The 25,151-nt window shown below is 39.5% G+C and overlaps 1 protein-coding gene across 2 annotated transcripts in view; it reads right to left on the bottom strand.

Annotated features, from left to right (window-relative positions):
• ADAM12 (ADAM metallopeptidase domain 12) overlaps positions 1-25,151 on the bottom strand; it is a 711,117-nt gene that overhangs the window by 200,131 nt on the left and 485,835 nt on the right. For both annotated transcript variants that reach the window (XM_033941188.1, XM_033941189.1), the window contains exons 9-10: positions 23,018-23,187; positions 15,530-15,614 (exon numbers count right to left, since the gene is read on the bottom strand). In XM_033941188.1, coding sequence (XP_033797079.1) covers positions 15,530-15,614; positions 23,018-23,187 — 255 coding nt within the window. The remainder of the gene's footprint in view (positions 1-15,529; positions 15,615-23,017; positions 23,188-25,151) is intronic.

The following is a 25,151-nucleotide window of genomic DNA, read 5'->3' as shown; positions in this document are numbered from 1 at the left end:
GGCAGGGCGGCGAGAGGAGAGTCGGGTGGGGGGGGGGAGTAACACCGGAAGAGAGCGGCAAATCCGGGCAAGGCAAGACTTGCAGAGGCGTACCTAGGGGGTGCGGGGGGTCGATCCCGACGGTCCGCTCAGCTCGCCAACAAGGAGAGGCAGCCGGACTCGCGTACGCTCCGACCGCCTCTTCTTGCAAGAAGCCGGGTCTTATTCAATCAGGAGCTGCTTTGACATGCAGCTCCTGATTGGATAAGGCCCGACTTCGTGCAGGATGAGGCGGTCAGAGCAGACGCGAGTGATTTCCTGCACTAGGCACCACATGAAGTCACCCACCGTACCACTCGATTCGGGTAAGCGCAGGTATCGGTGGGTGGCTTATTTGCGGGGGTGCCTTATTTTATATTTTTGTCTAAAAAGGGGGGGCTGTCTTATTTGATGGCCCTGCCTTATCATCGGGGAAACACGGTACTACTACTAGTAAATTAGTAATGCGCTACAAAACTGAGGCCGCACGAGCGCCATTGTTTATCTATACATGCATGAAGCAAGTTCTTTTCAAGTTTCGATCGTTTGAAGCGTGTGCATAAACTTTCTTTTGCGATCTTCCATAGATTCAGTCAAATAATTTTTACATCCATTCGAAAATGTCGAAGCGTAAAGAGAATGAAGAGTTTGGTAGCAGCACAAAGAAAAAGCGCAGCCAATTTAAGAAGGAATGGCTGACCGAGTTTTTGGTTGACACCACGTTGCCGCACGCGAGTGGACGGAAAACAGTGGCGATGAAAGAAATATTCGAATATAGCGACACGGACAACGCATTAATTTGCTCCCTATGCCGAAAAGCAGGTGTTAACGGAGAATGGAGCACAGGGAAGACTTGGTCTGAGTGGAAAATTGATTATTTAAAGCGTCATCTGAATCATAATTCTCATTTAGAAGCGGTTCAAAAGCTTCACAATCAAAGCCGAGGTTTTCTAATGAATTTCTTGAAAGAAACTCCCGATAGTCGGAACAACAGAATCGAATACGCACAGAGATATAAATCAAGTCCAGAGGAAGTTAACATTTTAATTGATAATATATTGCTAGCGGTAAAGTTGAATTCGTCCATGCTATCCGTCCAGGAAATTCACAATCACATGGCTAAATACGTAAAAATACCTGATAGCTGGAGAAGCAAAAACTATGCTTTCGAGTTCCTTGACTGCATAAATGCCATTGTTAAACGGGAAACATTTACAGAAATCCGGAGGTCTCCTTTTCATACCCTAATAATTGATGAAAGTACTGATATTTCTGTTTCGCAAATGCTCATAATATACATTAAATTTAGAAGAAGTGGCAGCAACATTCATGAGACAGTTTTTGCTGGCATCAAACATCTAACTGCTTGTGACAGCACAGCTATAGTTGATGCTATAAAGCAGTTTTATAGTGAGAACGATTTAGATTTCAGTCGTATGGTCATGTTCACGTCCGATGGAGCATCAGTCATGCTTGGGAAGCATAATGGTGTAGCTGCAAAGTTACGTCAATCAGTTCCTCATCTTCTAGAGCAACACTGTGTAGCTCACCGCGAAGATCTAGGCATAGACGATGCATGGAAAACGATCCCATTCATGAAAGAGATCGAAACTCTAATACGCACCGTGTATACGATTTTCAGTAGATCGAGCGTACGAAAAGCCAAACTGGAGGATATTGCTAATGCTGCAGACTCAGATGTCATTTCATTTAAAGCTATACATGATGTTAGGTGGCTGTCTCGGCACTTTGCTGTAAGTGCAGTGGTTAGAAATTATGACATCCTGTTAGAATATTGTCAAGAACAGGTGGAAGAAGACAATGATCCCGTGCACAAATACTGCCTGACTAAATTGAGTAATCTGGAATTTAAAGTTGCGCTATTTATTCTCTGCGATGTTCTTGAGGAGCTTGGATCACTGTGTAAGCTTCTTCAGAAGAGTTGTTTGGCACCTTTGGATGCATTCCAGTTCACTAAAGCCAAATTAAGGAAACTCAGATCTCAATATCTGGGAGAAAAACCACATTTCAATGAAAATGTTGAAACTCTCATTTCATCTTGTAATTCTGTAATTAAAACAGATCATATTCTTACATTTATTACACAAACTTGTGATCATATGGACAAAAGATTTCCTGACAATGAATTAGAGGACTGGCGTGTTTTCGACAAAGACTGTATCTCAAATCCGTCCAACTTAGAGGAATTTACATTTGGAAACGAACAATTTTCACGATTATCTAACCGTTATTTTCTGTTAATGAACAAAGATGATGAACATTGTTTCAAAAGGCAGCTTATTTCAGAATATTCGGAGTTCAAATATATTATTGCTGAAAAAGTAAAAGCAGGAGCTATACAAACGATTCAGGAAATGTACAATTTTGCTCAGCAGCATAAACAGTTCAGTGGACTAAATGCTCTATTAGACGTGTGTGGCACCTTTCAGGCTTCAAGTGCCGATTGTGAGAGAGGATTTAGCTTGATGAATGCTATAAAGACAAAGACTCGTAATAAGTTAAGAGTAGAACATTTGGAATGCCTAATTAGAATCAAACTTTATTTAGCCACAGGAAATAATGTAAACATAGACAGTGTTTACAATTTTTGGAAATCAGAAAAAGGCAGAAGAGAACAATCTTAATAAAGAATTTTGGAGCCTAAAAGCCTATGGAGAACTTCCAGAACATGCTAAAATCAATGAAAAGGACACATTTGGCCCCGGTGATGACGATGAAATCCAGTTTGATGATATTGGGGATGATGATGAAGATATTGATGATATCTAACTTGAGTGAAGAATTGATTCCATTCCAGTTTCACAACAATTATTCTACAACATATTGAGTGAACTCTTCTCACTGAAGGCAAACTTTGTGCCCAATAAAATGGTTTTCAATATTTTGTTTTAATGTATTTATACTTTTGTGTAGAAGCTGGAATTGATAGATTGTCTAGAAATTGAAAGCATCAAACGTATTGTCTTCTGGACTGTTTTTAATTTACAGTTTACACATATGGATGTAACAGACATAACTACATTTGTTGTAAAACATTTATTAAGATATCATTTCATCCCTACAATTTCTGTAGACTGTTTTAAAATAAATTTGAGTTTTTCTGGTAAAAAAAAAAAAAAAAAAATAAAGAATTTTGTACTTTCAAGAATTAATGCGTTGTTTTGTGTTCTTAAAAATATTATTTAACGTTATTTAATTTAGCGTGTAGGCCTAAAATTCCTTTGAATACCTCGTCCTCATGTATCAGCAACTTTGACAACATATTTATTTGGCTCATAACTTGCTGGCGCCCGATATTTTTAGCTCACAGTGAAAAAAGTTTGCTCACAACACCCGCCCGCTTAGAGGGAACACTGACTGGCACCCCCTACGAAGACGGCGCCCGGAGCAGTCTGCCCCTCACCCCCCTTACTACATTACTGGCCATAGTCACTGCATAAATAGGACTGCATAAAAATCAGTCCTATCTTTATGCAATGACCTCTACCTAGTTTTTGTTTTTGTTTTTTTTTTTTTTTTGATTTGTAAATCTTTATTCATTTTCTTATGTCACAACAAGTGTTTCAATAAAATTCATTAGAAACTTGAACATACACACTTGGTCATCTCATATATTAACATCAAATTTAACATTTCATTAGAAAGTTAATGTTTTATAAAATTATAATATTATGCAAGAAATTTAATTTTATATAATTCTTATTAGATATAACAATCCCCTTTCCCTCCCTCCCTCCCTCCCAATCAACAATACAAAAATTCAATCTTTACTGTAAATTCATTCAAAATTAAATTAATGTATAATAATCAGAATTAAAAGCCCACCCCCTTCCCTTCTATTCAAATATCTTATCTTGGGAAAAGTTAATCATTCATTAGAGAAATCTGTTAACGGTCAATTTTTATTTATGGGGAAATTTATTATTCTTTACAAAAATCTTTTAATGGTCCCCATATTTTTTGAAATTTATTCATATATCCTTTATGTATTGCAATAGCTAGTTCCATTTTGTATATATGGCATACAGAATTCCACCAAAACATATAATTCAATCTATCATGTTGTTTCCAGTTGAATGTAATTTGTTGTATTGCTATTCCAGTTAAAATAAATAAAAGTTTGTTATTACTTGATGATATTTGACTTTTTTTTCTCATTGTTGTTCCAAATAATATAGTATCATATGTCAAGGCTACTGGATTTTCTAGCATTCTATTAATTTGGGGCCAAATTGATTTCCAGAATGTTAAGATGAATGGGCAAAAGAATATAAGATGATCTAATGTCCCAATTTCAGCATGACAGTGCCAGCATCTATTGGATTTAGAGCTATCAATTCTATGTAAACGTGTAGGGGTCCAAAATGCTCTGTGAAGAAGAAAAAACCAAGTTTGTCTCATAGATGCTGACACCGTACATTTTAGCCTCCAAGACCAAAGTCGTGGCCATTGAGATGCACTAATTTGGTGTTTTATCTCAATGCTCCAAATGTCTCTAAGACCATTTTTTGGTTTTTTATTTATAAATCCAGATATTATTTTATACCACTGTGCGGCTTTATGTCCTATTGAGTCCATCCGGAAACATAAGAATTCCAAACTGTGATATTTAGCAAGGTTTTTCCATTCAGGGAACCCTTCCTGAATAGATTGCTTCAATTGCAACCATTTAAAATATTGTGTTTTATTAAGACCAAATTTATGTTGCAATTGTGAAAACTCTAGCAATTTATCATTTTTTATTACATCATCCAAAATACGAATGCCTGCTGTCATCCAATGTTTCCAGATGACTTTAAAGCCGCCAATTTTGATCTTGGGGTTTAGCCATATTGTTTGAGTAGTTGATTTATTAATTGGAATTTGAGTTAAATTACTTATGTATCTTAGAGTTTTCCAGGTATCCATAAATATTTTATGATCTTTGTATAACCTTGGCATTTTGATACTAACTACATGACTAAGACGTAATGGAAATATAAGTCTCCATTCCAGCCAGAACCAGTCTGGAATATTATCAGTGGGCTCTGGGAGGATCCAATACATACCATGACGTAAAATATAGGCTTGATGATACCTATAAAAGTTGGGAAAATTTACCCCTCCCTCCTTAATTGGTTTTTGCAGCGACACTAAAGCAATTCTTGGTTTTTTATTAAGCCAAATAAATTTTGTCAAAATTCTATTTAATTTTGTATAAAAAGATTCTTGAAAGAAAATTGGTATCATCCCCATTTGGTAGCAAACTACAGGCAAAATCATCATTTTAACAGTTTGTACTCTTCCCCACCAAGATAAATGTAAAGGATTCCATTGTTCACACATTTCTGTCACCTTTTGTATTAGACATTTTTCATTAATTTTCATTGTTTCATCTACTGTTTTTGTAAGAAAAATTCCAAGATATTTAATTGATTCTTCCTTCCAAACAAAAGAGAATGTATCAAATAGACCCTTTGTACAATATACATTTAGAGGAAGAACTTCTGATTTGTTCCAGTTAATTTTATATCCAGAAAAACTTCCAAATTTTTCAATTAGTTCAAGTAGATATGGAATGGTAGATTCCGGATTCCTCAAATATAATAATAAATCATCTGCATAAGCAGATACTTTATATTCTCTGTCTGAATGGGGTATACCTTGTATCTCCTTTGCTTGTTGGATAGCTAATATTAAGGGTTCTAAAACAATATCAAACAGCAGAGGAGACAAAGGACATCCTTGTCTAACTCCTCTCTGTAGATTAAATTTTTCTGAAAACGTATTATTGATATATAATCTTGCAGAAGGGGAGCTATACAATGTTTGTATCATTTGTATGAATCCGGGACCTATACCAAACCATTCCATTGCCTGATATACAAAAGGCCATTCCACTCTATCAAAAGCCTTTTCTGCATCTAATGAAACAGCAAAAGTAGGCTCATTCATTTTCTTTGTTAAATATAGCATATGGAATGTTAATCTGGTATTGTGAGATGAATGTCTTTGAGCAACGAATCCTGTTTGATGCATACCTATAATGTGGGGGAGAGCATTAGCCAATCTTAATGCAAGTATTTTTGCTAATAATTTTCCGTCTACATTTATTAAAGATATTGGCCTATAGTTTGAGACCAAAGTGGGATCTTTATTAGGTTTTGGCAAAACAATAGTTAAAGATTCTGCTATAGTGCCATTAATACAACCTTTGTTAAGTTGATATTGATAAAGATTTAATAAATAGGGTAATAAAAAATTTTGAAATGTTTTATAAAATTCAACTGTATATCCATCACCACCTGGAGCGGATCCAACTCTAAGGGAATTCAAAGCTGTTCCTAATTCTTTTAGTGATATTGGTTTTTCTAAACTTCGTTTTATATGTTCAGGAATTTTTGGACCCTCTAACGTTTTCAAAAATTCTAAACCATCTTTTTCTTTGTTTATATAAGTCTCGGAAGAATAAAGAGATTTATAAAATTTTAAGAATTGTTTTAAAATGGGTTCATTTTGTGTATGTATATCACCATTTTCATCTTTTATAGCAATTAGTTTTGTTTTCCTTTTTTTTGCTTTAAGATAATTTGCTAATATTCTTCCCGACTTATTTGAGTTACCATAATACAATGTTTGTTGAGAGAATATATCTTTCCTAATCATTTTAGATGAGATCTCATTATATTTAACTTTTAGTTTTAGTAATTTTTGTTGAATAGAATATTCCCATTTTTCTATAAGTTTTGATTCTAAATTTTTAATCTCTTTTTCTAAGATTAAAAATTGTTTTTTAATCTGTTTTTTAAGAAAAGCCGAATAAGAAATTATTTGTCCTCTAATTGATGCTTTAAAAGCATCCCATAAAGTTTCTCTATTAATCTCATCTTTATCATTTATTTGAAAAAATTCTTTCATTTTTGTTATAAGGTTTTCACAAAAAGTTGGATCAGTCAACAATGTATTATCTAACTTCCAAATTGGTCTATTATTATTTTGATCAATAATTTTAATTTTAATCCATACTCCACCATGATCAGATAAAATAATAGGATCTATGGCGGCCTGTGTCACCTGTTGTGCTAGATGATTTGAAGTAAAAATATAATCTATTCTTGAAAAGGAATTATGAACATGAGAACAAAAAGAAAATTCCCGTCCATCAAAATGAAGTGTTCGCCAAATATCTATTAAATCGCAAGATTGAATTAAATTTTCTAATCCCATAGATTTCATAATTCTGCTTGGGTTTTTATCTAATAAAGGATCCATTACAGCATTGAAATCCCCAGCTACTATAAGATTTGTAGTAGCCAGTGGTAAAATCAGTTGTTGAAGAGTTTTAAAGAATTCATTTTGGTTCGAATTAGGGGCGTATATATTAAACAACGTCATGGTAGTATTTCCCATATTCATTTCCACAATTACCCATCTTCCATGAATATCTGAAGCTTTTAATTTGAATGAAGCAGAACATTTTTTATTAACTAAAATAGCAACACCCGCTTTTTTCCCTATAGCTGGTGAGAAAAAACAGTGTTTGACCCAACCTCCTTCTAGCTTATTAGATTCTATATGTGAAAGGTGGGTCTCTTGTATAAAGCATATATCTGTATCTTGCCTTTTTAAAAATGATAATGCTTTTTTCCTTTTTATCATATGATTTAGACCATTAACATTTAATGACATTATTTTAAGATCCATTTATCTTTTTAAATTTTTCAGTAATTAAATAATATTTTAAATAATATATATTTTTAAGAAGAATAAAATTTTCCCAATATTTTAAATATTTTATATCTTTTCCCTCCTTTATATTCATATTTTCTTTATATAATTCCCTTTTATTCCCTCCCATCCCTCCCTTCCCTCCCTTATTAATTACGAAAACTTGGATACGCAGATTGAGGTTAGATTTAGATAACTCCTTCAAGCTATTAATAATTTATCTAAAGTACTACCATAAAATTCTCTATATTATAAAAAAATTTTTCCCCCTAAATCAAAAAAAATATATTTAAACAATTTGGTCATTCTTAAAATATAAAAGATAAATTTTTTTTTTTTTTTTCTTTAAGATTATAAGAATGAATTATTCCATGTGAAATAAAATCTATCATTTTTATATATTTTTTTATATATGATGAATATATATCATCTATATTTCAAATATTTCAAATATCAGTATATGTAGTTTTAAAAACATCTATTACAATTTTTTTTTTTCCTTTTCAAGGTGATGAATTGTTATCACCCTGGAAAGCTTACAAAACTGGGTATTAATGGTGATAAAATATTGTATTAAAGGCATCCAGACTTAAGCTTTCCCTTACGAAACCGCAACAGCAGTCTCCAGCACGGGGAGTCTCTTCACGTTACCTTGGATGGTTTTCAATTTTCTAAGAGCCTTGGGATCAGCGCCATCCATTGTGGCTTCCCGTGTCAGAAACCGCCATCACAGCCTCGCAAAAGAGGGAGTTAGTCTATTCATACTGGGGATGCCATTCCGAACAAGCCTTCCTCCATATTATGAACAAACCTTAAGTTCAAGAGAAATAAATAAAAAAACCTAATCGGAACCTCCATATCCCAAACACATTCTTCCCCTTAATATCCTCTAATGTTGCGTATATGAAACGCATTATAATATACTTGGAACGCAAATTTAACCGGAAGTACCGCCTTTCATAAAAATCGTTCGAGTAAACCAATCATTACATGTTTTTCTCCCCTCTTCTATAATCTTCTTCGTAATTGAAGGATAATTCTCCTTCTTTTCATACTCCGCCCACAATATTCTTCAACCAATCAGTATATCTTTTAGTCTTTTGTTTAAGAAGAAAAAGTTCCTTCGTCACCATTCGAGGATGGATCTCTGTCCAGTTTACATTCTAACATGTAAGTCTATTCTATTTAGAATTTTTTTTTTTTTTTAATTGAATCTTGTGTTTTTCTTCAGGTTTTATCTTCTCTTTGCTTTCCAGAAGAATGTTGTTTAAATCTTTAGTTCGATCCTGTGTATTCTTTTCCGTTGCCTTGAAAGTTCCAAATCCTTAACCGATGTTTTTTTTTTTTTTTTTTTTTAAAGTTTCTTTTTTCCATATTGAAGTCTTTTAAATCATATAAAGTATATAAAGTATATAAGTCTTTTAAACCATATAAAGTATATAAAGTATATAAAGTTATAATTTTCATAAGGTTGTTATCACTTGTCTTTAAATTGCCATTGGTTGTTCGTGTTGATCCAAAAATTCTTGTAGTTTTTTGGGATCCGTAAAGTTTTGTGTTTTGTTAGCTATAGTTACCTTCATTATCGCTGGGTAAAGGAGCCCAAATCTGGCTCCTAGAGATCTCAGTTGGGGTCTCATGTCTAGGAATTGTTTTCTTCTTGATGCTGTTTCTTTCGCAAAGTCTGGGACTATATGTATTTTTGAGTCCTGACATTTGAGATTCTTGTATTCTTTGGCTAGTTTACATATCTCAATTGCTTGTTGATGCCTTAAGAGTTTAAATATTAAAGTTCTCGGACCCGTTTGAGTGTTTTTTCTTTGTGTTGGAATCCTATGTGCTCTTTCTATTTCTAGTTCTGTTTTAAATTTTAGTGGCAATATTTTAGGCAGAAAATTTTCTAGAAAGGCAATCGGATCATTTTTTTCCACTCCTTCAGGTAATCCAATTATTCTCAAATTATTCCTTCGTTCGCGATTTCGGCTGTCTTCAAGATTTTGTTTGATTTCTGTCACTTCCTTCCATATGATTTTGCTGTGACTCATATCTATGTTTAATTGTTCTGTATTATCTTCCAATGTTGAAATTCTGTTTTCTGTTATGTCCACTCTTTTAGTAAGTATTGCGGCTTCTTCTATCGCTTTTTGTAATTTTTTATTACTATCTAAGACAATTTCTTTTATTTGTCTTAGTTCTTCCATAACGTCAAGATTTTTTTCCTTTGGCAGCGGGGTTTTAGAGGGTGTACCTGGCTCTGGTTTCGACCTCTTGTTGCTTCCCGATGTTCCGGCTCCCAAATCAGCTTTAGTTTGTTTAGTAGAAGTCATGTTGTATTATATTTATGTAATTTCTTAAAAAATATTGGTAGTATTTCTTATATATATGCTTGTCAATGTGGAGCTACTCGTTTATCCAACCATCCGAGTTCGCGTCCAAGCCACGCCCCAACCTCTACCTAGTTAAATTCTGAATCTCGCACTTAATCAGCTCCACAAACCTGGAAATTCAGTGCTAAAGCCTGGACACATTCAATGCCAAAGCTCAGCATGGAATTTCCAGGCATAACACCAGCGGCTGTCAGCAACACACTGTGCACCATTGGCTGAATATTGACCCCGGGATATTTGTGGCAGATGAACATTTATTGTGCCGCACTTTTAGGCAAGAGACTTGAATTGTATATGAAGGTGTGCCCTTAACATCCTTTGCTTTATCTCTGTGCCGATCGGCTCATACTTTTATGAGATTTTTATTTGTGTCCTGGAGCTCTCCACACCAAATATGCAGGAGTATCTTTTGTGGACCTCCCGTTCAACTCCTATTTTCTTCTATGAGAGAAAATATAGAACATCACCATTATTTTACTTTTTTTGCTCCCAGGGAAAATTACAACAGGCAGTGCATTTTCACCCTTCTCTCTTTCTTATTGCATTCTGATGGAATATGAAAAATTGTCAGAATAGCTTGTCAAAGGCATAGTTTCAAGAGCCTTTCTCTTAAGTTTGTAAATAGGCAATGCTACTTTCATTGCCACACTTTAGAAAAGCACTTTTACGATTTAATGTTTCTGTTTTCGATTAGTCTATCTTGTGCCATTGTTTCTCTCTGTAAGGCTGTAGGATATGATAAGGCAGACTAATTATATGCAGGCTATTACATTATAATTAGGTGAAGCAAACCCTGTACATAATTTTTCGTAAGAATTGCCATATTGGGCCAGACCACAAAGTCCATCTAGCTCAGTATTTTGTATCTAACAATGGCCAATTCAGGTTACATGTACCTGGCAGAACCCACAAAGACAAGATTCCATGCTATCTGTCCCTAAGTCTACCTTCACCTCCAGGAATTTGTCCATCCTCTTTTTAAAATGCAGCTGGTCACATCCATTGGCAGTGAGTTCCAGGACTTTCTTTCTATTTGTTTTAAACATTCAACTATGTAGCTTCATTGAGGGTCTCTTAATCCTTGTATTTTTGGAAAAAGCAAACAATTGATTTGTGTACACTTCTCCCTCCGTATTCGCTGTGATAGGGGATTAACAGACCTGCGAATACAGAAAAACTGCAAATAACTTTTTAATGTGTTATTCGCTGTTTTCTATTAAAAACCATCGTGAATATGGTGAAACCGCGAACAACATGGTGGGAGACCTGACCTGTTCATGAAAAAGGCAAAACACGGTGAAGAAAGTGCTGGGAAACAGCGATTTTCTCTGTTAACGCTTGGAATCAGCAATTTCTCTATGCAAGCTGATGTAATTTGGGGGAGGAGCCAACAAGCTAAAAACCGCAAATAATCGAAACCATGATTGCTGAAACCGCGAATACGGAGGGAGAAGTGTACTTCACTTAGTACTTTATAGACCTATATCATATCTCCTTTGTCTCTGTTCCAAGCTGAAGAGCCGTAACCTCGTTAGACTTTCGCCGTGGGACTTGATGTGATAATCACGGGGAAATTACTCACACGTTTTTAAATAGATTATTGTATTAGGAAAAGTAACCATACAAATTTACACATGCTTTTGTTTGGTAACATTTTTAAGTAAAAAAGTGCATGTGGTTCAGATCCCCCCCCTCCCCCCCTGAACGCTTCCTAATTCCTGAGGGAAAAGGACATGCATTAAGGAATAACATGTGCCCTTTTACCTGTGTACTGGATGGAAAATACCTGGAAAGTTCACCTCCTCAGTTTTACCTGCAGAAGGTCTTAATATAGAAATAAATCTTTTTCTAGAGAAGGGAACGTGGTAAAAATAGAGGATATGAATTGAGGTTGCAGGGTGGTAGACTCAGGAGTACCGTGAGAAATTTGTTTTTCAGGCAGAGGGTGAGTTGATGCCTGGAATACCCTCCTGAGGGAGGTGCTGGAAGGAAAACGGTGCCGAAATTAAAAAAAAAAGCATGGAATGATCACAGAGGATCTCTAATCAGAAACTAAAGGGTCTAAATTGAAGAACTAAGGCTGGTACTGGACAGACTTTGCATGGTCTGTCCCTAATAGGGTCATTCAGTTTAAGATGGGCCGGGGAGGGCTTCGATGGGAACTCCATTAATCTGGAACGTGAGGATAATGCTGGGCAGACTTTTATGGTCTGTATCCTGAAAATGACGAGATGGTTTGGATAGGCTGGTGTGAGCTTCGACGGCAACTCCAGTAGCTGGACATGTTTTGGACATTTTAGTTTTTTTTATTATGAGCCCCATGGCAAATAATGTTTAACAATAGCAAGATAGATAGCTAAAAATAAACTAATTCACAGGGTATTGTCCTGTTTTCATAATTTATAAACTGGGGTTGAAGTGACTAATGTAATGTGTAAACACACACAGTGATTTATATTTTAGAAGCCCTATGTACATTTTAATCATGTAAATCCCCTCCAAAACATGCATGTTTGGGATGGGATGGATGGGACCAAAAAGTAAGCATGCATTTCTCATTTCAGAAAAGAAAGCCACACCTGTGTCCAAAACATATTCATGCTGAGATCTATACCTGATCCCCGGGACATCTGAGTTGCATAAAAGGGCTTGTTTCATGCGGCGTTCCACTGGAGGGACTAAGAGAGAGGTCGCCCTTTAATCCTCCAGTTTTTCATGACCCCACCCATCAAAAAAAATAAAAAAGCAATACCAGCCAAGGGTAATGGGCTTGGTGACAGCATTGGAGAACATAGATGTGTATGTTTCTCAAATGCTCTCTTCTTTTATTGCTCCTGACCCTGGAACCATCCACCACCTTCCATGGCTGTACATTCCCATTTCATTTTTTTTTTTTGGTCTACAAATTAAGCCCTCTGGGCAACAATCATAGTAACACAGTAAATGACAGCAGATAAAGGCCTGAATTTATATACCGCCTATCAAGGTTATCTAAGCGGTTTACAATTAGGTACTCAAGCATGTTCCCTGTCTGTCCCAGTGGGCTCACAGCCTATCTAACGAACCTGGGGCAATGGAGGATTGAGTGACTTGCTCAGGGACACAAGGAGCAGTGCGGGGGTTTGAACCCACAACCTCAGGGTGCTGAGGCGATAGCTCTAACCACTATGCCACTCTTAGCATATGTCTAATTTTTCTTGTCAACTAAGCCCTATGTTGATTTTTTTTTTTAATGTTATTTTTTTTAATTAATGCAAGAGGTTCAGAATAACTGTTCATCTTTTGTGAGTTCAGAGATCACTTAAACTAGTACCATGTTCTCATGCAGGGGTCTCCAAAGTCCCTCCTCGAGGGCCGAATCCAGTCAGGTTTTCGGGATTTCCCCAACGACTATGCATTGAAAGCAGTACATGCACATAGATCTCATGCATAGTCATTGGGGAAATCCCAAAAACCTGACTGGATTCGGCCCTCGAGGAGGGACTTTGGAGACCCCTGTAATCTCATGTAACCCACATGCCTCTCTGGTGTACGCCAGTGAACCCCGTGCAGGAACAGTAATGATCTAGGCAGGTATAATCTGATGATGCTCCAGAGGAGAACTACAAAGCTGGAATTTTTGAACACATTCATATGGGTATTGGAGATTGTTAGTATGAAATAGGTACCATGAATTACCTTCTCCTGCTGGGCAGCTTGAATATGCCTGAAAAAGCAAGTGTGAACCTCTGCTCCATCCTGAAGGATAATTGTTAAGACTGTCTGAATGTGTGAGTACACAGGGGTTCCCAAATGGGTTTATTTTTCACATTGCATGCCAGAAACAAATCTCTTGCCCATGGCAGGGCATATTGGAGATGGTTTCTCTGAAACTATCTTGTTTTCCCTTAATTTAAGGCAGACGAGTATTTGTTGAAAGTACAGCAATGGGCATTTTTTTAATGCTATATGTGTGGTACTTTTGGATTGTTACGCTTTAGGGTGTATTTTTATGTTTCTATGTATGTTATTTTGAAAACTGTTGAGATTTTTGGCGGTCTAGACATTTTAAAAAATAAATCTCAGTCTCTTAGATTCATGGCCAAAACTTACATTACTCCAAAGAGAAACTCCTCCAGGTATTCATATATACAGTACTTGGAAATTCTTTTTATTTTGGGTGGGTGAGACCCCATACAATTGTGATATTTCTGTATCTTTCTGCTTTACATTTTTTTGTTGTATCAGATTGCATTTCCTGGTATTTCTTCTCTTTCTCCAGGTGGAATACAAAATAATTACTTGGTTCTGAGACTTCTATTAATAATGTTGCTCTTCTGCTTTTCTAACAAAATGCCTGGTTTTCTCGCATCAAGCTTTTTTATCTGCGGGAAAGGAATGTCCCAAGTAACCAGAACTTCTTCATTCTCCACAGTTGTGTCTCGTTCACGATCCCAGTGTGTTTCTGGTACAGCATGTCAGAGAATTCACATAGCTTCCACTGGAAAGCACATACTGCTCATTGTGTCTTTGGCCTTAGCATATCAGAGAATTCACATAGCTTCCACTGGAAAGTACATACTGCTCATTGTGTCTTTTGCCTTAGCATGAAATGTTTACATCTGCATTTGTTTACATCTGTTTACATCTGTATTTGTCCGTCCTATCATGGCTTTGAACCATATAGATAATAATTGAAATTGTTTGTATATTTATTTTACTTTGCTTTTACATTAGTTTATTCAGTTAGGATTGTATGATTGTGTTAGAAAGATTCCCTTTCTTTGAATTCATTACATATTACATTATATATATATATACACATGGGGGATTGGAACCTAGGTGGGAGATGGGGATGTCGCTGGGAAGGAGTTCAGAACTTTTGATGGAGGTGGGGTGGGATCCAACTTTGGAGAAGAAGACAAGATCAGGGCAGTGGCCATACCCGTGAGTGGGGGTAGTGGAGCTCAGCTGGAGGTCAAATGAGGAGGTTAAGGCAAGAAACTCAGGGTGAATATTAAAATCCCCAAGAAGGAGGGCAGGAAAAGATGATCGAAGAAACCCGAAAGTCAGGAGTCAAATTTGATGAGAAAGACAAACTGCAGAGCTTACAGTACACCCTTAGGAAAGCCACAGCATGACGGGTGAAATGACGGTTCTACCTATCCAGACGCGGCGAGACCTTGACAACTGCAACAATCATGACACCAGCCACGGAAGCTTAAGAAAACAAGTTTTTATCGATTCCTTTTCTTGAATTAGCAATATAGATTTGTGATTTGCTTTAAAAAAATTACACTCCCTTCATCGGGCTGATAAACTGTGGCACCGGGGGGGGGGGGGGGGGGAGAAATGTTTTAGAAATTTGTGTTAAGAATGGAGAACAAGATCTTAGTGCTTAAGCTCCCCTTACTCACCATAACAACTCCTCCGGATTGGTCTGCATTGCACATGCTCATGATAGGGGCCATGCCGATGGTCGTTCCTTGGAAATATACTCCACTAGGAAAACATAACATAACAAAGTCACATATACAAAATGAATAATCTCAACACTGTAGCCATGTTTTCTGCAGATATCTCAGAGGTGAATCCAAAGGAAAACCGTTACAGCTTACACAAGTGCCTTTCTACTACTACAGTAATATGCACAAGTGTGAGAATTAGCACATGGTAATGGTTATTGCACTGGCCAGAAAGATAGTACGCAGTGGCATAGTAAAGGGGGTGCAGGGGGGTCCTTCCCGGGCGCGATCTTGGTAGGAGCGCCAGAACCCATCCTCCTCGCCGCCCTCCTGCTCCTTTCCGCACCCCTGCCACGTGCGTGCAGCCCTTCCCTCGTACCTCTTTAATTTTCCCTGTGCGGACAGCATTACGAGCTTGCTGCCCACGTTGCTGCGTCGCCTCTCTCCGATGTCACTTCCGGTCCCTGTGCCAAGGAAGTGACGTCAGGAGGTAGCCAACACGGCGCGGGCAGCACATTTGTGAGTTGCCCACGCCTGGAAAATTAAAAAGGTACCGGGGAAGGGAAGACGGCATGCGTGCGACGGGGGGGGGTCAGGAAGGAATTGGGGGGGGCATAGAAGAGGGTGGGGAGGGATGCCACAGACCTGGGTGCCACTTACTCTCAGTATGCCACTGATAGCATATGCTAACTCATGGGACATGAAATATGTAGGTGTGCTGTAGGCACTGCTGTTAGTGTATGTTACGGTGTCAGCTCAAAAGCGCGCCGGGACAAAGGCACGAGCAGACAACTGAGTGCAGTGTGGAGGCGCGCGCCGAAGAAAAAGACTGTTTTTAGGGGCTAAGACGGGGGGGGTGAGGGGGGGAACCCCCCCACTTTACTTAATACAGATCGCGCCGCGTTGTGCCGTCACCCATCAGTCAAGAATATGCTGCCTGCTTGTCCTGGGATAACATGTATAGCGTGTAAATGAAAGGAGGCATACATGTGGACGAGGCTTGGATGGGGTGTGGGTGGTTCTCAGATTTACACATGCAAAGTGCTGCATGTAAGTGCACACAATTAAGCCTGCTATTGACAATACATAAGTGGGTCTTTCCTACGTGTTGGAGTGTTGCTGCCGATGCTACTAGTGTTCTGTAACAGAATCTGGGCGCCGAGATGCTATTATAAAATTGGTCCTTAACCTGCGTCATCTAGATGCCTAACAGTTGGCACACTTTATAGAATTGACCCCTTCCTGTGCAACAAATTAATATTGCTAATTTATGCATAGGAGGGAAATTCAGTAAAGGTCAGCCAAAGTTAGGTGCCGGGATGATGTTTGCTAACCCCCCCAAATTCTGTATATGGCGCTGAAGGTTGTACGTGCACATTGGTGCACATAGCTGATGTGCACGCACAACTTGATTAATTGGCTCAGTCGGTACTGATAATTGGCAACCATTAGAATTTTATGCACATCTAAAAGGGGGGGATGGCTAGGGGCAGATCATGGGTGATCCTCGAAGTTATGCGCTGACCCACTGGTCGTCAAATAACTTTGGTGCAGGATTTAGCCTAAAAGTTATGACATGCATTGGCATTAACTGCGATTATATGAGGTGCATATCATTTTTACAGAATTACGTTTTAGGCACCATGGGGGAAATTCTAGATACAGCATTTATACTTAGGTGCCTAAATTAATTAAGAAACACCATTTAAAATGGCAAACCCTCCCCCCCCCACAACATTAAAGCGCCTTCTAACGCCTAAATAAAAGGCACCAGAATCAAACCTATCTAGGTGCTTTATGGTGCCTAATGCCACAGTGGGCGTAGCTAATGCCAGAAGCGGCCATAAAGCACCCATGTAGGTGCGATTCACAGCGAGACAGGCGCCAGAAATGTCGTTCTAGAAAACCCTAGCCTATCTTTCTCGGTGGTGTGATTCTCATTATGACACCGTTGCACGATTGGCATGCAATCGGCGGCCACTTTTTAGGCAGCTGTCAATATCGGCGCCATATAGAGAATTCAGATGCAGGGGACATTTAGCCGGAAAGGTGGTAACCTGCCAAGGTATCCTGTCTACATGGAGGGGTGTGTGACCTTAGTCCTAAGGAACAGTGACTCCCATGCCCACTGTTATGTAATACTTCAGAGACTGTAACGTTAGCATCTTTTCTATCTGTGCAGAGATCACCAGTCTTCACTCTCGGGTAAAGTAATTTCACAGTAATACTTGAAGCACAGTTCTGTTATTAAATCAATGTCAGACAGCAAAACGTGTGCAAAAATAAACTTTCAAATAAACTTCCCTTTTGGTAAACCTTAAATTAAAATATGGGCATTAAAAAAAAAAAAAGTTTCACACAAAAAAACTCCAACAGTCCAGTAGTTCAGAGTCCCACCTGAGACGCTTGCTCAGGCAAAAAAAGAAAAAAGAAAAACCCCAGTTAGGGTATGTGCCTTTCAATCTGGCCTCAGAATCACACTTTTCTTTCCAACACTATTCCTTTGCTTTTCAAGCTCTTGTTTAACTGGCTGGTAACGAGCCTCAATTACCAGGCAGTCTGGTACATCCCATAAATTCACCAGACTGTGGTACATTCACATTTCTTAGCAGTTCTAATTGTCCTGGAACAGCGTAGCCAAAAAAAAAAAATTAAAGTTTCAGAAAAAGAAGATAAAATAAACTCCAAACACACTGGCTTCTGGCTTAGGCAGAACGTTACTGCCTCAACTCCCAAACATTCAGTCCCGGGTGCTCCACCCATGTAGGGTTATCAGACAGGGTCGGCTCTTCCTCTGATGCCACTTCCTAGGTGTGGGTCCAGGAAGTGATGTCAGAGGAAGAACTGACACTGGCACGAGCAGGTTGGGGTTGCTGCTTGTACCGGGAACATTGAATGTGTTGGAATTATACTTGGGAGGAGGACCCGGGGGAAGGGGGGGGGAGTAGGATGTGAAGGGATAAGGGGAATATTGACTGGTATATTGTACAAAAATTTGAGCTTGTTTGTGTTTCTCTTTGTTTATTTGATTTTCTTGATAAGCTCAATAAATATATTTAAACATAGAGGTATGGGGGAAGGGGCACGCGTGCCTGCGACATTGGGGGTGGGGGGTGGAGAAGAGGATGGGTGCCAGCGCCTCTATCAAGACGGTGCCCGGGGCTGATCGCACACCCTTACTATGCCACTGTCTGCACCTAACTTTGAACACCATATATAGAATACAGGGGATACAGTATGGCAAGTGCTTTTCACTGCATTTTAGTAAAAGAAACCTAAAGACACAGATAGACACTCCTGATACAAACCCCCCCCCCCAAAAAAAAAAAACCCTCCATTTGATTTTCTTTCAGGTCTTCTATCTTTGCATTTACAACCTTGGCAGGACAAACTTTATCAGACAGTCACATATGGACAGCACCGAGATAGCTGTACAAGAGAAGCACAAATACAGTTTTAGCGTACAATTGTGATGTGCCAGTTACTGTTGGGTGCACATCAATTCTTGTGCAATACTTCCCTTAAGTTCACCTGTGGAAGTCTCTGTATCTTTGTCAGCAGGAGAAAAATTGGATGTTATATAGAGCTATTTGTCTCACACAGAGAGCAAGTGAAGATGACGCTATAAATCCTCCATGAATTTTGAGCAATATACATTCAACTTTCTCCTCTCCACATAGGATAAAGCTAGAAATGAGCCAGAGTTCAAAATCCCTTTGAACCGAGGATAATTAAATTAATACAGCTCTGAAATGAACAAGAAGGGGATGGGTGCCAGAAATACTAGCCCTGAATGACTATTAGGGTTCACATGATGTTTCTGGAACTATAAACCATGAGAATTGGGTTTTTTTCTAAAATATGGTTTGAGTCCCCCCCTCCTCCCCCAGTCCTCGGTGCGTGCCCTGCCTTGATCTCTTTGGCTTTTAATATCATTGCTCAGTTGGAGAGGATTTGGCACTGGCTCCATGTACTGGGAGAGAGGCAGATGAAACTGGACGGGGAGTGGGAAAGTGAAAAGGAAGAATAAAAGTTGAAAGCAAGATGACAGAAAAGAAGCACTTATTACAGACCGATTTGTAAACTGCCTAGATACTGTTTGATAGTAAAAAAAAAAAAAGTGAAACTTAGAACCCTGAACACATGGACAGAAAGAGAATTAAAGGAACAGAAGAAGAGGAAGGAAAAAGGAGGGGAAGCAGTGGCATAGCTAGGGAAGTTGGCACCCAGGATGGTGCCACCCAGAATCACTGCGCTGTGTGCCCCCTACTCTTCCCCACCATGCCATGTGCCTCTGCCCATCACCACTTGATACTTCTCCCCACCCCACCACATACCTCTTGAAATGTACCTCTTCAACCTGCTGCTCACGTCAGCCTCGGCTCCTTTCTGAAATCACATCCTGGTCCCGTGACCAGGAAGTGATGTCAGAAGGAAGCCAAGGCTGGCGAAAGCAGCAGGTGGAAGATGCTGCTTGCGCCGGTGATTATTTCAAGAGGTTCTCATACTGGGGTGGAGAGGAAGAGAGGTGTCGGTGCCCCCATGAAGATGGCGCCTGGGATGGGCCATCCTCTGTTCCCCTTTACTGCACCACTGAGGGGAAGGGTGACTGGGGAAATTCAGCAGGTGGAAGATGCTGCTTGTGCCGGTGATTATTTCAAGAGGTTCTCATACAGGGGTGGAGAGGAAGAGAGGCGTCGGTGCCCCCATGAAGATGGCGCCTGGGATGGGCCATCCTCTGTTCCCTTTTACTGCACCACTGAGGGGAAGGGTGACTGGGGAAATTCTTAGGGGTCAATTCAATAAAGGCCGCTATTGTATTGGGCTATGGTGCGTCCGCATCTGGAGTACTGCGTCCAATATTGGTCGCCATACCTTAAGAAGGACATGGCGTTACTCGAGAGGGTTCAGAGGAGAGCAATGTGTCTGATAAAGGGGATGGAAAACCTTTCAGACGCTGAGAGATTGGAGAAACTGGGTTTTTTTTCCCTGGAGAAGAGGAGACTTAGAGGAGATATGAAGGGCATAGAGAGAGTAGAGAGGGACAGATTCTTCAAACTTTCGAATAAAAAAAGAACAAGAGGGCATTCAGAAAAGTTGAAAGGGGACAGATTCAAAACGAATGCTAGGAAGTTCTTCTTTACTCAACGTATGGTGGACACCTGGAATGCGCTTCCAAAGAGCGTAATAGGGCAGAGTACGGTACTGGGGTTCAAGAAAGGATTTGACAATTTCCTGCTGGAAAAGGGGATAGAGGGGTATAGATAGAGGATTACTGCACAAGTCCTGGACCTGTTGGGCTGCCGCGTGAGCGGACTGCTGGGCACGATGGACCTCAGGTCTGACCCATCAGAGGCATTGCTTTTGTTCTTATGTTAGGCACTACAATTTTGAGTGCTTAGCTAATATTCTACAATAGCACATTGGTGTGTCAAATCTGTTATATAATACTAGCATGAGATCTCAGTTACTTGCTAATGACTCACATCTACTTCCCTTCTTGATCTGATGTGTAAAAGTAAGGGGGGGCATTCTATAACTGGGCACCTCCAATTAGATGCCCTGAGGCCACATGGTAAGATTCTGTTCTGTAATACAACCTAGATGTTACAGAACATCCGAAATTCTAAAAACCAAAAAGCTCCAAAAACTAAAAGCTTACTTTTAGCATAAAAGGTGAAACTTGGCCTCAAAGTCACTTTAAAGACTTCACTCTACGCTGATAATTGTTCAGAATTTTTCATCTTACCTTACACTTTTGAACCTCTGAAGTGTTGCTGGTGGCCGCAGTGATTCATATTCATTTCCTGTTGCTGTCCCGCCCACTTCTCTCTGTCACGTCCAGCCAGGAAGGAAAGAGGATGTGATGTCAGCAAGGCAGGAAGCATCAGAGAGAAGCCTGCAGAGCTCCTGCAGGTGATGAATATGAAACGCTACGGCCACTGGTGACACATCATTCTAAAAACCGAAAAATTCTACAATCTGAAATGTCTCTGATCCCGAACATTTTGGATACAGTGTTGTGAACCTGTACTAACACAACCCAGTATCTGCAAGCCTACAGTTACACTAGTCATCTAGTTACCAGATTTTTGGGAACGAAAATTTGTACCCATGGTCCCGCCCCCAGCCCCCTCAACCTGGCCGCTTGTCAGGAGGGCATCTGCGCATGCGCTGGTGTGATGATGATGTTGCATGCATGCGTGAATGCGCGTGAAGTCACTGCATTGCATCCACGTACGTGCAGATGCCATCCCAACGTCGGAAAGCGCTGGGTTTTGAAAAGCCATCCGGACCCCCGGACTTTCTTCGAAAAGGAGGACATGTACGGGGAAATCCGGACGTTTGGTAACCTTAGTCATAGGGCTGACAAAAGTATGAGCACCTAAATATGGCAAGGATGCATGTAATTTACAATATTCTGTATGTTATGCATGCAAATGGCAACCCTGCCTCTCTTCTGGCCATCTTCCACCCAAGTGGACATCCCCTCTACAAACATGCGTTATGTATGTTAAGCGGGTATTTGCATAGCTGCCCTGCTAGCAATTAAGTGGATATTTGCGCATGTATCTGCATAAGCGCTATATTTTAGACATTTATGCATGCAGCACACATGTAATGGAACCTAGATTCCAGAATTGCACTTTTAGGATGAAAGTCAGCAAATGGCATTCAAATTTGGATGCCGAAAAAATGCGTGCCGAGTGCTATTCTACAAACGGCGCTCTGAACTCTAACAGCGTGCTCATCTGTAATGAATGCCCTTGACCCCCTGTGCCCCTCCCATAGTCCTGACCCCTTTTCCACTGCACGCTAAAGGATTTGCATAAGCACTTAGCAAGATGCACTCATACATCCAAATTGTTGCCAACTAATGCTAATTGTTTGTTAGCACCCAATTATAGTGCTAATAGAGCTCATCACTCAATTCAATTGCATACGTGCCCAAATTTGTTTGCACAATTTTTAAGTGCCATTTATGGAATTCCCTTGCACATGCCCAGGGACACACCAAGGACATTCGGTGTTGTAAATGAGTGTTTCTCAACCCCCCTAAGCCTAACAAATACCAACCGAGTACCCCGGCCAAACTCCACCCCAGGCCCGGCCAAACTCCGCCCCGACTCCACTCCCATAATAATAATACTAATTGTAATGCAATTTCTTCCATCCATTTTTCATATATTCGTACATACAATATAATCTTATTAATACATAATGGTAGCCAGAAAATAAAAAAAAAACCAACCCCATAAAGCACAATGTATGTAGAGAAAATGTTAATTATCATTTATATTTGGGTACCGCAGGTTGAGAAACCCTGTTGTAAATATCTCCACAGTGTGGAAAGAGCCATCTACTGAAGAGAATTATCGCATACAATGCTGGTGTCAGTAGTATCGCAGCAATATAGTGGAGATAGGCATGTGAGTGTACCTCACAAGCTGGGCATTATCGTGGGGTTTCTGAGGTAGTAATTTCAGCTTCCTCCAATCCAGAAATTCATGGAGACTGGTGAAAGGATCTTGGGTTATCGAACACTTATCCACATCATTCCATACTTCAACGCCAACTAAAGCTATTCGAATGCGCAGGGGCCTGTAGAACTAAAATAGAAGAAAGATGCAGGTTTCATGATTTCGACTACAAACATTCTTAGGCTGGATCAAGCACCATAATTAATCAGAATTTTTGGGAATCAATTTATGCTAGGTGGAAAGGGTGATATCAAATTAAGATTTGACTTGGAAATTTCTATTTAAAGACAGTGGCATAGCTAGGGAGGTTGGTATCCAGCAACACTTTCCTGCCGCACCATACACACCCCTCACCTCACCACTTGAGTGCCTCTTGCCCTGTGTACCTCTTGAAATGTTCACAACACGAGCATCATTTTCCACCTGCCGCTCATCCTGTCTTCGGCTCCCTTCTGATGTCACGTCCTTGTTCCGCAACCAGGAAGTGATGTCAGAAGGGAGCCGAGGCTGGAGCAGGTGGAAGATGTTGCTCGCACCAGTCAGTATGTCAAGAGGTGTGTGGGAGGGGGCAGAGAGGAGAAGTGCAAAGATGGCACCCGGGACAGCACCCCTCCATCCTCTTTCTACATGACTGTTTCAAGATCACACCATTTCACTCAAGATCAGATATATAACTTCCAGTCAGACAGTGTTGCAAGCCTAATCAATATCAGAAACCTTCCTATGTACTACATATATATATATATTTTATTTTATTTATTTATTCATTCAATTTTCTATACCGTTCTCCCAAGGGAGCTCTGAACGGTTTACATTAATTTATTCATGTACTCAAGCATTTTTCCCTGTCTGTCCCAGCAGGCTCACAATCTACCTAATGTACCTGGGGCAATGGGAGGGATCAAGCGACTTGCCCAGGGTCACAAGGAGCAGCGTGGGTTTGAACCCACAACCTCAGGGTGCTGAGGCTGTAGCTTTAACCACTGTGCCACACTCTCCCATTAAGTGAATAGGAACATTTTTAAGATGTCAGAATTATACTCTATGTTCTGTTTGAACATATGAAGTACAGTTTGAACATATGAAGTACAGTTTGTGAGCATGCTGAGACCGATAAGGAAAATATCTACGAGTATCTGATTGCTATCAATGTACTGTAAACCACTTTGGGTGAATCTCTTCATGAAAAGGTAATAAATAAATCCCAATAAATAAATTTCCCAGGCTGAAAATGTTCCTCACTCAAAGAACCTACAGATTCGCAAACACAGATATGTTTATTTATATTTATTATAGTTTATTACAGTATTTATATTCTATTTATATTATAGTTTACTATTCAAATTCTACTGTATGCTATTTAAATCCTTAAATGGAGACAGCCCAACCTACCTGAACAACCGCCTCATCCTAACTACCTCAACCAGACATAGAAAAACACCACCCCATTCACCCCCCTACACGATGGCCTCCTAGCCACTCAAGCAGCAAAACTAGATAAACAGATCTGCAATCTACCAATATCTACCCCAGATTACAAGATGTTCAGAAAAGAAATTAACTATACTCTTCAAGAAATTCCTGAAACAGTCCTAACATCACATTTACCTTCCTTCCTCCCTCCTTCTTCACGCCACACAGATACTACCTGATCTACTCTTTAACCTCTCTAGAAATGACCGATCTTCCATTGTAACCCATTGTTTATAACTCTTTTGTAATCCGCCTTGAACCGCAAGGTAATGGCGGAATAGAAATCTCTAATGTAATGTAATACTACACCTTCTCCAAGGTAGAAAACAAACGTACACAATTTTATAAAAATTAATCAAAAGCAGGTCTGTGGAGTAGCCTAGTGGTCAGCACAGTGGACCTCAGATGTCTCATTCTAACTAGTATACTTGTGGTAGAGTGTGAGAGCCCACCAAAACCTACTGGACCATCATCTAGGTGCCATCTATAGGCATAAGGGCTATTGTTGTGGTGTACAGTTGGGTCCAATAGTTTTGGGTGGGTTTCGGAGTTCACTGCAGTGGCCCCTGAGGTGCCCTATATGTCATGTCTGTTTGTCCAAGTTAGATTGTAAGCTCTTC

This window comes from Geotrypetes seraphini, chromosome 4, assembly GCF_902459505.1.
Source record: "Geotrypetes seraphini chromosome 4, aGeoSer1.1, whole genome shotgun sequence".
Lineage (NCBI taxonomy): Eukaryota > Metazoa > Chordata > Amphibia > Gymnophiona > Dermophiidae > Geotrypetes > Geotrypetes seraphini.
The sequence above is the reverse complement of the archived record's forward strand: the minus strand, read 5'-3'. Positions and strand labels throughout refer to the sequence as shown.